Source organism: Zootermopsis nevadensis, unplaced genomic scaffold (genome assembly GCF_977971745.1).
Source record: "Zootermopsis nevadensis isolate Lab colony 2312 unplaced genomic scaffold, Znev_1.0 Znev_ptg000061l, whole genome shotgun sequence".
Taxonomy (NCBI): domain Eukaryota; kingdom Metazoa; phylum Arthropoda; class Insecta; order Blattodea; family Termopsidae; genus Zootermopsis; species Zootermopsis nevadensis.
In genome coordinates, this window is record NW_028259192.1 from 23,032,571 (window position 1) to 23,045,424 (window position 12,854).

The window sequence follows — 12,854 nt, forward strand, 5'->3', positions numbered from 1 at the left end:
CTTGGTTCGTATCCAACTAATATCGTATTCAAGTCCCGTGTACCCATTACTAGTTCTACATGCTAATTATTGTCGTTATGAAATGTGACGGGTCGTTTTCCTTCTGACAAATTTGTGATCTCTCTCCCATGCTGGTTATAATTATAAACTTCAAAGATTCTGTGTAGATTTTTATTAAAAGTACGAAAATAATTCCGACGCAAACGCGTGCAATATACATCCTCGAGTTGTATGTAGTCATTGCTTCACGTTAATCTGCTTAAGTCTTTGATGCACATTACATAGGCAAATGGATGACGGCCCAATGGCCGCCAAGGTTACCTGACTTCACTCTCTTGGACGTCATGTCGTGTGGCTTCTGTGCCCCTCCGATGCCAAATTACCCCGAGCAACTGAATTATATTTAAGAATTCGGCCCGTACCGCGAAGAAAACACCGCACTTCACCATTACGAAGATCAACTGGTTAACGCTGTTTAAGGAAATAATCGCTGTTTACATTGAGAATCATAGTTCGTCTGATTAATATTAAAGAATTCAGTCCGTACCGCGAAGAAAACACAACGCCTCACCATTACGAAGCTCAATTGATTAACGCTGTTTTGAGGAATTAATCGCTGTTTATTCTCAGAATCATACGAAGCCCGTATATACAAAGTGAGTTGTTAATTGTTGAAACAGGTGGTACATACAGTTACCATTCGACTTTGAAGGATAAAGGATGCAGTGTGTCTGTCTGTCTGTCTGGTACATGTCTGACACTCCCACATTAAATAAAATCACAGAGCCGCGTGTCTTTGAAGTTAAGCAAGTTTTACTCGTTAAGTATTCTTAGAACGCTGTACTTTGCGATCAAATGTGTCATTGTTTATTTGGTTTCAAGTCCTCCGTAAGAATTTCCGTGCGGTGGTTGAAAATGTAGAAATTATTTGTTCTGGTCGATGTTGGTCTTCTGGGTTGCTAACGCTGTTGTTTCATGCCAACGTTTCGGAGGAAAACCCAGCTTCTATCCTCGTTTTTGAAGCTGATTAAATGTTGTATGTAATGTTTAATTTTAATGCCACGTAAAATCGTTGTTTGACATTTAACACAAACATGTTTAGAGGCTAATATAGGACATTTCTACCCAATACACACAACACTTCATTTATGTTATAACCAATTAAGTAATTATTACATATTTTTGCATGCCTAAAACAATTGTCTGATACAGAAACATATGAATACAGTAATGCTGTGTTAGTGTGTGTTTGACTCTTTGAAGTCAAATATTTCTTATAATTCTCATTATAAACAGCGATTATTTCCTTAAACAGCGTTAACCAGTTGATCTTCGTAATAGTGAAGTGTTGTTTTCTTCGCGGTACGGACTGAATTCTTAAATATTAATCAGACGAACTATGATTCTCAGTGTAAACAGCGATTACTTCCTTAAACAGCGTTAACCAGTTGATATTTTCAATGGTGAAGTGTGGTGTTTTCTTCGCGGTACGTGCTGAATTCTTTAATATTAATCAGACGAACTATGATTCTCACTGTAAACAGTGATTATTTCCTTAAACAGCGTTAACCACTTGATCTTAGTAATGGTGAAGTGTTGTGTTTTCTTCGCGGTACGGACTGAGTTCTTTAATATTAATCAGACGAACTATGATTCTCACTGTAAACAGTGATTATTTCCTTAAACAGCGTTAACCAGTTGATCTTTGTAATGGTGAACTTGAGTGTTTTCTTCGCGGTACGGACTGGATCCTTAAATGTTATTTAGGCGAGCTTCGACTTGAAAGGGGGACAGAGTTCATTTCTCTGCATTGCAATTTAGTGTTTTTGCGATTAAGTTGAGACACTGAAAGTATTCTTGTTCGCTAAAGCTCTCCCCAATTAGGATGCTGAGAAGCCAGCTGCTTCTCCCTTCCATCTGACATGGTTTATGCAATTATATAGTTTCTCCTGGCAGCTGGTGGCGTGTTTATGAAACAAAACACTACATTGTTTGCACTTGTTGCATTGTTCAGGTAAGCCACTGTCGGCGAAGCATCAGGTATTGTGGCGTATCGGCTTCCAGGGTAAAGTAGTTACTTATTCACTCGTAAGAGGAAGTTATGTCAGTGTTAACGAACCAAACAGCGATGTGTTCAACGGAATTAATGAGCTCAGCGTTAGGAAATAACGTATTTTTTTTTATTACGCTTTGAAACGTAGTTGTTTCACAATTTCGTGAAGTTAAAACCGAGATAAACCCTCGACCTGTCTGCTGTTTATCAGTTATTTCTTCGTTCACTCAAAATGTCTGCGCGCGCATGCTGATTATTTTATTGCTGCGTGTTGGCCATTGCGCTGTGTAAGCATTTATGATGAATCTACCCTTGTACGGCTACATTTTTTAAAAATATTTTAAAACCCCTTGGGTAATCGACTGACTGGATTTTTGAAGCCGAATTAATGTATGGGAGGAAATACATTACATTAATGGTGAGTGGTTGGGGGGGGGGAGGGGGGGTTAAGGCCATGAACGTTCCCAGGCAGGTCGTCAAAATATTCTGATCGTAACAACAACTTTGCTTTCTCTGAATTTAATCAGCCGGTTACCCCCCCCCCCCCCTCCCAAAAAATGTTATGGCATGTAATAATTTAAGAATAATTGCAGCTGTTTTAAGGTGCTTTCGCCATTAAATGTTGCATAAATGCGTCGGCTTAATGTTCTGTGTATTTGTATGTCTGCACGTAATTCGAAAATCGTTACACGTATTTTTGTTAATTTGAATAGATTCTGCTGGTCATTTAAGACTCATTTCATCTCAAGAAGTGTCCAACACCTTCGTAATTCTTGCAAGGGGTGTCATGAGCTAGCCAGCCACGTTTGGGAATCCTCGGTGATGTCTTAGACACACCTCTGTCCACCGAAAGGTCGCCGACTCAGGGCATTTCTGAAACCACTGGCGTCAGTTCTGAAGGCCAGATGTCATTCTGGCGACCGCGGCAGAATATTGTTACGTCAGTCGTACAGGAAGTTTCAATGTTGGCTGGGTCTGCGAGGTTTCTTGTCGTTGCATTGGGACGTTCCTCACGCTGTATGATTCTTCACCTTGACGTATGTGCATGACATAGAATCGAAAAGAATACTTGTTATGCACAGAGAGGAGAATGGTGGTGGGGGGGGATAGAAACACGCGGAAAAGTTGTGGTGGGGGATAAATAGTCGGTAAAAGGAAAGAAGACCCCAAGTCCAGTACTTCTTGGACTGTCTGTTGGGACGTGTCCAATTCGAGATAAGTTTTGTAGATAAATAAGTTATTCGAAGTGGTTGGCAGATAATAAGTCTTGCGTTGAAGTCGTTCGTACCAAAGGTTAGAACTGGTTTCGTCGTACGTTACAAAACACGTAGCCGACAGTGTGTTGCATTTGTTTTTGCTGTTTGTAGTGTTCAGTTGTCCGTGCAACGAATTTGTGCTGTGCACATGTCTGCAAGTGTGTTCTGAGACATTTTCCCACCCTCACTGTCGTCTTGTGGAAAGTGTTTTTTTTTTTCGCCATGGGAATTTTGAAAGATGTCACCGGGGAAAACAGACAAGAAGTGAGTGTTCCGACGCAGAAGAAGAGGGCGAGTTTCCCTTCCAGAGAGCGCCACTTCGCTGTCAGACGGAAGACCCGGTCTCATAGTCCACCATTCCATCAGTGCAACCGAATCCCCCCTCAATTGCCCCCGGCAAAGTTACCTTGCGACTGCGATGAAGACGACGCGGACGAAAGGCAAGGCGTTTTTTACAACACCATCCTCTCTCAAGCTATGCGAAGCATGTAACTTTTTCCACCACAAAACTTTGTCAGTGTTTTTGGATATGACCTTGTAGGGTTTTGTGGGATTTGAGATTTTTACAGCGGTAGGAATGTGGATTGTGTGGTCTTGTGGGTTGTGACGCGGTCTGATCTTGAACGTGGGAACAAGCATTTTTTTTTTTTGGGTGTAGACGGTGGAAGCGGTAACTTACGTCCTTGAAGTAGGCAACCACCTGCGTCTGAACCCAGGCCTGAGTGGGGGTCATCGCCTTGAGAACCTGAAATGACAGATAAGTAGTCGCGTTTGTAGGAAGACGAGCGTGGCGTATCTGAAGGTAAGGAAAATCATTGAGAATCTTTGGCCGCCGAGATTCGAACCGGATACTTGCAGAATGAAGTGCAGTGTTACAGCTGCTATTTGGGTTGGAACTGCTGATAAACTTTCTCTCTGGGACGGCTGGCAGAAGGCAGCTTTTTCCTTTCTGTTGTTCTGCTTAACGTTAAGACGTACGGAGTCAGGATGGCAATGAACCCTGGGCGAAGTGGGATTTATGTTTCGTGGCTTGGAGTGGGGGTCGGCTGCCATGTAGGAAGTTGAGGTCCGGTATGTAAAACAAAACTTGTGATTTTCCTTATATCATATCGTATACTTAAGTCACGTGTACGTTTCTGCCCATCACAATTCCAATTCGCTGTCGTCAGAAGCCAGTACTTGATACAGCGTGTTAAATCGTGTCTTCTTGTGGTTCGAAACGCATAGTTGACCCACTCCTAACCCACGCAGCCTATGAGTAAGGCATCGCGAGCGTGATGCACATTTTATGAACGGTGTGCCACCACAGAGACGACGACCCCCCCCCCCCCCCCCAGGGGGTAGTACCTTTCAACTCACCGGTTGTGATGTATGGTGGGAGATTTCAGGAACTTAAGCGTTCAAAGGACTTTCAACTTTCTACTTTGAAACAAAAAGTGTAGTGGTAAATATGTTTACCAACTGATTTAACGTTCAGTAATCAGGCATGTCGTCTATATGACCCCACAATGAGGTCATTTCTTTCCCAGAATGCAGGCTTTTTAAAGGATTGAGCTTTGAAACGGCCGTGGGGCGTAATTGCTTTTGGTCACGTTGGTGAGATTTTTTCATTCAAAAGTTTAGAGCCGATAATAAGTGTGTAATCCGAAAGAAACGGGTTGACATGTAGCATGCATAAGAAGACAAGGATGCATAGCGGAAGAGGCCATTTGCGACACGTAGCTGTAGATGGGAAGATAATATTAAAATGGTTCATAAGTAAATAGAAGAGATGACTCGAGAGCTGGACATGGATGCAAGGATTATATTGAAATGGATTTTGAAACTGGATTAGTGTGGAGTGGATTCAGGTGGCTTAACATAGGTTCCCGTGGCGCTGTGTTCTGAACAGAGTAATTAACCCTGGGTTTACGTAAGAGGTGCCAAATTTCTTGGCCAGGTCTGGGAAGGATTCTGTTTGAGAGATCTGGTTTAGTCTAATTTGCTTTGGCCAAACTCCCATCATATCTGAATGGAACACATTCATTGCAACAATTTTCCAATATTTTCCCACCTTCTGGAGAACTCGAAGGTTCATTGGTGTGTCCACGCCCCTGTCTTGAAATAATCCCACATTATTCGCTAAGATCCACTTGAATATTGTTCTCCCATCTATGACTAGGTCTTCCAAGTAGTCTTTTACTTCCAGGCTGCCTTACATGTGCGAACTACACATGGTGGACCTGTAGCGTATTTCAACCTCGAATTAATTATTATCTTAATCGTATTTGCCGAAGACCACATATTATTAATGTCCTCGTTGTACAACTTTGTCCAGTCTCTTTTCACTTCATCCCTCTTAGGTCCAGATATTTCCCTCAGCGGCCTGTTCTCAAACACCCTCGGTCCATGTTCTTCCCTTCATGTCCCACAGCAGTGTTACCAACTTCCTGTGTTTCTGCCTCGTGATGAATGGTTTGATTGCCTCTTGTGTTTTACTTCTCTTCGCGATGTTGTTATGTTTATGGCGACACCGACGACAAAATTAGGACTTAATATGAATGATTAATTCCTGGCCACACGAATTACGCTAAGTAAAAGACTCTAAATCAGAGAGAAATTGCAAAGTTGATTGGTGAAGACTAGATTTGAGGGTTTTACGGTGGTAATCATGGCGATGCTGATGGAAGCAGTAAGTTACTCTGAAACGTCGGTTAATATCTACCAGACTACGTAGGCAATACATAAAAAAAATTGTAGGGGGCAACAGCAGGAAACGTCGAATGGCCATTGGTTTGAGCTGATGCTTCCTGTTCGGGAGGTTTCTGGTTCAAATCTCGGCCCGGAGATTTTTCTAGGTTTTACTCAGTATTTTCCAGGAAAATGCGCGAGGGACATTGACTGTCATGATGACGGATAATTGCAGCGGAAATATGTCAATTTTTTACGACTCAGAACAAGTGCCGATTAAGGTCTATTGAGCTTTCATGACGACGAGCTTTTTCTTCAACAGTTGAATGCCACTTGATTTTTCATATGACAGCGAGTGAAAGTTATTTGTTTCCTTATACGAATCGCGGTTATATCAATACAAGCGCTTTGCATTCCTCGGCTGTTCTCTCTTCGATTTTATACAGAGCGAATGTCGGATGAATTCTAATTTTTGGTTATGCACAACATCCGGTGCGCTGTCTCAGTTTGCAACACGTCTTTATTTATTACCAAAACAGGTGTTGGAATTGTGACGTTCTTGAGTTTTTACATGCCAGCTTTCTTAATTTCTCTTTCATCCTGTGCCTCACGGCAGACCATTCTTGAACGTTACTGTACGCCTTTACAGTGTTCTTACAAAGGCTGTACACAATCAAACCAGCTACTGGCTCGTAATTGGCTAATACACAGCATAAATTGTGGTAGCGATACCAAGCGTTTGGAAAAAGAACGGCATAAGTGCGGGACTGCATTAAAAAAAAATTCGAAGTCATTGAACAGTCACTTTGTACAAAATTGTTTTCCTGTTTAATTAATGATAATGATTCGTGTTTGAAGATACAAATGTTTATTAGCTCTGGATGTGGCCTCGCCTTGTGGATTGTGCCATCAAACGTGGAACTTGTGCGGTTTGTAGAGACTTCCGCCTCAAACGCCTCCAAGCTACGATTCAAGGTTCACGTTGGTCGCGTTCAGATAGCTAGCTAGCTGGCGGTTTAGTTTATGTACGCGGGGTTGCGTTTCTGCGAATTGCTGAAGGTGACGATAATGCTTGAAAGAGGAAACATTTTACATTCGCAATTTTCATGTTGAACCTGAAGAGCCTAGAGTCCTGCTGAATAAATTGAATGTCAAACAAGAAAGGATTCTGTGTCTTAGCTTTCCGTTCGTGTGAACATGTTGCGTAACAATCAGGACAAATGCAGAGTCATTGCAACCACTTCAGAAGCCGACGTCAAGAAGATTCTAAGGACGCATGCGCGCGAAAGTTGTCTCGGTTTGTCCATTGAGAGCGCTGCTTCGTCCTTCAGTCGAACTTTGGTTCAGTCTGGTGTGCAAGCAGTTTGTAGTATAACTGGTAGAGGGCTCCACAAGCAACAAAGTTTTTTGTTTTTGTTTGAAGATTTTTATACATCAGTTGAATCAGTTTTGGCGCGGAAAAGTTTCATTGTTGCACAAATCGTATATGTTTTTTAAAGATTTAATTACGAAATCGTATAAGATTAGAAAGTTTGTGATACAACGCGACAGGTTTGTTGCCTTGTTTATTAATTGTGACAGAATTGAAGGAAGAGGTCTGTAATTGGATTTCAGTGTAAGTTGTTTGCCTTTGTTTTATGTATTTGACAGTCATTTAAGCGAGTGCAGATAGACGGTGGTGATGATTCATTAAGTTATTCGTGTGTTGACTTTATTTCTGTGTCATAGAAGTAACCTTACTCATCCAAGATTCAAGCCCCCTTACTAAGAACTGATAATTCTTTAACACGGCGTTGAAATCGGTTTATAAGTGAGTAAGCGTCTGGATATTGTTTGTTTTTGAATTATCTAAAATGATATTTAATGCTGTCAACATGACAGTGATTCATATAAATTTCGCAGGCTAAATTATTCGAGTGTTTCAGCAACGCATAACAGATTTTATTAAAAATACGACCTTCAGATAAAAACTTTTTCTCCTGAAATGAATGATGTCCATTTTTATAAATTGTGTTTGCAATTAAATTATCTATTACTGCACTAATGCACTAAAACTCGTTTTATAAAGTTTAATCGACTCTTCAACACGCGAATGACCAAGAGTAGGCTGCAAAATACAGGGTGTCCCACGTAACTCTCAAACTTTCTTCTTGTATCCTTTGTTGTGACCAACTCAGTTCCCGTTAATTCGTTTGCTTCTGTTATGAGATGCTCTCGTGACTGGTTCCACGTTCAGCGGGACAATATTTAATAACGAAAACAAAATTCCATCTCTTAATACGTGACATTCGAAGTAAGGACATAAAACAGCCTTCCGAACTTAACAACTTAAATTGTGATACTTTTTAATAATATTAAGAGACAATTTCTAATTCCTTCAACATGAGGCAAATACACTTAAGATTGTATGTACTTTTTAATTTAACATTTTATAGCGATTTTTCTGTCGGCTGAGTTAAACATATAGTACTCTTTGTTTACTTAGTGATATCTGTAATTATCTTACGTGAAACTGTGATATCGCTGAGGAGAGAATTAAATATTTGCCATGAGCTGGCTTTCTTGTACACATTTTGTGCTACGAGATACGGAATCCACTCTCTTAAGCTAAAATATCGTAGCGCATTATATCAGAAACAGCCTGGAAAGAACGAGAGGATTAGTGATTTAGTGTTCAGGCTCTGCTCCAGCAAATAAAGCTGTAAGTTGGTCCATTATTTTAACTACTTAAGATACAGAATGTAGATACGTTTTGCTACCATTCTACACTGAAGATGGACTGGATTCTTAGAGTACGATCCCAGTGGCGGGCTATTATGACCACGTAATGAACCTTCGGGTTCAACATAAAAACTGATATATTTTTTTTTGTTAGCTGGTCGACTATGACCTGATTTACGACATGTTTTTTTTTCTCGTTTTTGTGTGATATAGTTTTAAAAATTAAACATTGACTAGCCTTGTAGCCTTTTTAGTCTCTTATGGATCAGTCTGTACGCGATTAATCTGATTTTAGTGTAGTTAGACGTGTTTCTTTCGTTAAAATTGCAAATGGCTTTGTAAGATATGAAATAAGATTTATTAGGCTCCCATAAACTAAAATATTACCTTAAATCAGAGACCAGCCAAGTTACGTTTCGGAAATGACCTTCATATTTATCTAAATTTAAAAGAATAATGGAAAGACTGATAAGAAAATTTAAAATATGTAGTGATGTACATTAGCCACGGTGGTCTAGCGGTTAGAACGCTGGCCTTGTAATCCTGGGGTCTCGGGTTCGATTCCCGGCGGTGCCCGAATTTATAACTTGTGTTGGGCAAGGCCGTGGTCTAGGCAACACGGAGTTTTCCTCCGTGGCATCCCAACAATTACTCCATTCACACACAGAAGAAGGCAATGGCAAACCACTTCTGGATCATCTGCCAAGAACGTATATGAACAGGTCCCAGTCCGAGAAAAGGATGGAAGGATCCTGTTCATATGGACCTGTCGTCAGACAGAACACTAAATAAATAAATAGTGATGTACAAATATCACGAAACTCCCTTTTTTTTTTCAAAATAATTTTTCAATGTACTGTACTTGACAGATTTCGCAGTTTCCATTGAACAAAAAAAGGATTTAATTTATTAAGAAATTTTCAGATAAATCTCAGGATGGTGTCTTGAAGTCGTTGTCTGGACCAGCCTGTAGTCAACTGGGTGGGCTGCTTTTGTTCCAGGCAAAGTGCAAACCCTGTGGCTGACGTCTCATATCCTGTGCAGTCAGTTGTTTTAAATCCAGGAGGGATGAAGGTGGGAGGACCGAGTAGCAGACTTAAGAGACAAAACACTTGCACATGGCGACAGCAGAGAATTCGTGTAGAGAATTTTTAATATGTTGTGTTGAGTTCGTGCTTTCAGCATTGATTAGTGTCAGTGTTGCGTTGCTTTTGTCACTGCCTGTACCATGTGTCAAAGTGTGTGTTTGTATGTAAAAGCACGGCGAAACTTTTTATGGCTTTGTCAGCAAACGAGTGTCACTAATAGAAATGAGTGTGTCGATGTGGCAAGTACCTTTCAGTTTTAAATGCAAACAGCAATTTTCATGCATTTATTTTGGTAGAATGTGTAAAAAAAAAATACTTCATTCGCATGAAATTATGTCGTGTCCGCGTGTTACCCACACACGCGTGTCATAGGGCCGCCATCTTTGCTTTAGTTTCTCATTTTTTTTTTTCGTGTGTCAGTTGGTAGCCTTACCAGAGAGTTCACCCTCGCCCTGGAACCTTACTCTTTATATCTATATATTTACATAATCTGTTGTTTATTTAACGATGCTCTTAGTAGGTCAAACTAATAGCGTCGAATTATAGGATGAATAATGAATTGGAAAGGATGTGGAAGAAAACGGCCATGGCCTATTTCAATGGACTGGCCTGGCATTTGCCTTGAGAGACTGAGAAAACCCCCGTAAAACACGTCAGTCAAAATTGTCGGTCTCTGGGCCGAGATTCGAACCTAATACCTACGAAATATGGAGCAGGGGTGTAACATCCTTATTGTGATGAATGGCGCAAATTTAAAATTTTAAATTTTAACATTTAAATTTTAAATTTTAACATCCAAATATAGTTTTGTGTATTGACCTGAATTTTATTATATATTTTTAATCAAAAACACAAACATGACGCATGTAAACCTTAAACTTAATGTTGAATGATTTTCTTATGATCAATATAGATCATCATATTTGCTTTGCTGGATCAGATTTTCATTTATCGTGGACACGCCGTTGTGATATACGCGATAACCTGTCACAGTGATCTATTTCTTAAAATTAATCTGTGAAATTTCGTGTTTATATCCGCAGCTGAAACTGGGGCTGTGTCAGTTCTTTTATGTTTGAAAGCGTAAAAGTTGACAGAGGAATTTTGATTCGTGTACTTTTCGTTTACTTGTAAGCTTTTACAAAAACGTTCTTTTACTCCTTTTCAATACGTCAGGTCAGTTTAAATTTCCTCAGGCCAGTTTCTTTTAAACATTATATGAATTTGTAGCAGACAGTGTTTTTTTGACAGTGAATGGTAGTGGTTTAAAATTAACTTTTCTTAAAAATAGCGAGAAGAATAATAAACTGGAAGGTTAGAAATAAGTTCCGCATCGCCGTAGAAAAGGCGGAGGAATTAAGTTCCGGACAGTTGGCACCTAATTATAAGCGTTTATCGTGATAAAAGTAAATTGTCATATTCAGTTCCCCCGCGTGCTTTTAAGCGCGTTAATTCCTGTCGTTCAACAAATAATTTGGAAGGCGAAGGCAGATTTGAATAGAGAGAGTTATCTTCAGTTATCTTGAAAATGACTGTCTTTTGAAATGTCGACCTGATGATGGAGGCAGGAAAATCTCCGAAACATCTATCAGGCTTAAAGACGGATCAATCAATGCTCGACGCCGTGAGAACCTGAAGGCTCGCCTTTAGTTACCGTATCTTTTGCTCTGGGTTCAAACGAGTGGCTCGTTATACGCGGTTTTGTTTAATTATTACTACTACTCCCGCGTAAAACGAAAGTCACCATTATTCTCCAGCAAATTATTTTCTCTGTGGTGCGAAGCTTTTAAAACCCCCCACGGCCACTTCACCCGTAGTCATTCGGGGAAAAAAAATGCTGTTAAACGATGTGTGAGACGTTTGTGGTCTGTTTGAAATTATCTTTGGTTCTTGGATGTTCACTTCTTGGTTTATGGCCGTAGTCTCTGACCTGGAATTTGAAAAATCCGTTCTGTTACGTCTCATAACAGCCTTTATGTTAATTTAGTACCACGGATTTGTTTATCTGTGGAAGAGGATGTGACGTCAGCGTTGCGTCATCTCATTCAAACACTGAAACACACATGAGGCTTTTAAATTCTGTTCCTAGTGAACACAAATAATTACTGAGGAATATTTCCCCATCTTCCACTTTTCATTTCAAGATGCATGATAATTAGTCGTCTGCCTGTCCATCACAAGCAGATTGATATACACGTTCTTAAGAAAATTTGTGTGGTAATTTTTGTGTAAACGCTGGTGGATCTGTGTAAAAAAATTTTGTGATCACAGATATCGTTTAAATATTTATTTATTTTGGGGTGTTCAAGAACAAAATTCCTATAACTTCTGAGCTTTATAATCGATACTCATCATAAAATGACGTGGGATAATGAAATAAAGAATGGTGAGATTGGCGGGTCATGTAGCACGCGCGGAGCAGACAAGAAATACTTGATGAATATTGGTAAATAAATCTGGAAGGACGAGAACGTTTGTGACGCGTAGGCTTTGGTGGGAAGATAATATTAAAAAAAAAATCATTAGGGAATTTATTGACCTGGTGAGCGGCTGTCAGTTTATCAGAGAGTTATACCTCTAAACTACGTGGAGTGTTGTGAGATGTAACTAGATTAATGTGTCGAGACTTCGTGGCGACATGTTTTCTTCCAACGTATAATTTGCTTTTTAAAACGTGCCTAGCAGTTTAAACTAATGAATACATACTTTATTAACTGCCTGTGTTTTGACATCAGACGTGGTTGCATGTTAAGAATACGGATTTTTTTTAAATGTCAGATTTCATTTCTGAAATCTAATAATTATATTAAATTAGTGTTCATATAAACAGGTGTCTTGACGATAGTAATTATAATTCTGAAGTTATTTTACAACTAATCATTAGCCCACATATGGCATGTAATTTTCGAAACAAAGTTTTTCTTAAGACCTTTGCATGAGATTTGTGTTAAGTTTGCTTTTGCATTTTTCTTTTTCATTTTAAGGCTACGTCAGTCATTATGAAATATTTTCTTGAAAGTCGTGTGTTGTTGGTGTGACCTGTTTGTGTTAATTGCAACCGCATGT

At 39.7% G+C, this 12,854-nt stretch overlaps 1 protein-coding gene across 5 annotated transcripts in view; it reads left to right on the forward strand.

The window, feature by feature from the left end:
• The window catches only part of Lmpt (four and a half LIM domains protein limpet), a 147,425-nt gene that overhangs the window by 64,432 nt on the left and 70,139 nt on the right, over nt 1-12,854 (forward strand). The window contains exon 1 of one of the 5 annotated variants that reach the window (XM_022061672.2): nt 3,390-3,749. The exons of 3 other annotated variants lie outside the window; for them this stretch is intronic. In XM_022061672.2, coding sequence (XP_021917364.1) covers nt 3,532-3,749 — 218 coding nt within the window. In that variant the 5' untranslated portion in view covers nt 3,390-3,531. Of the gene's footprint in view, nt 1-3,389; nt 3,750-9,701; nt 9,841-12,854 lie in introns of those variants that run through there. One more of the 5 variants, XM_022061674.2, reaches the window with a different exon arrangement.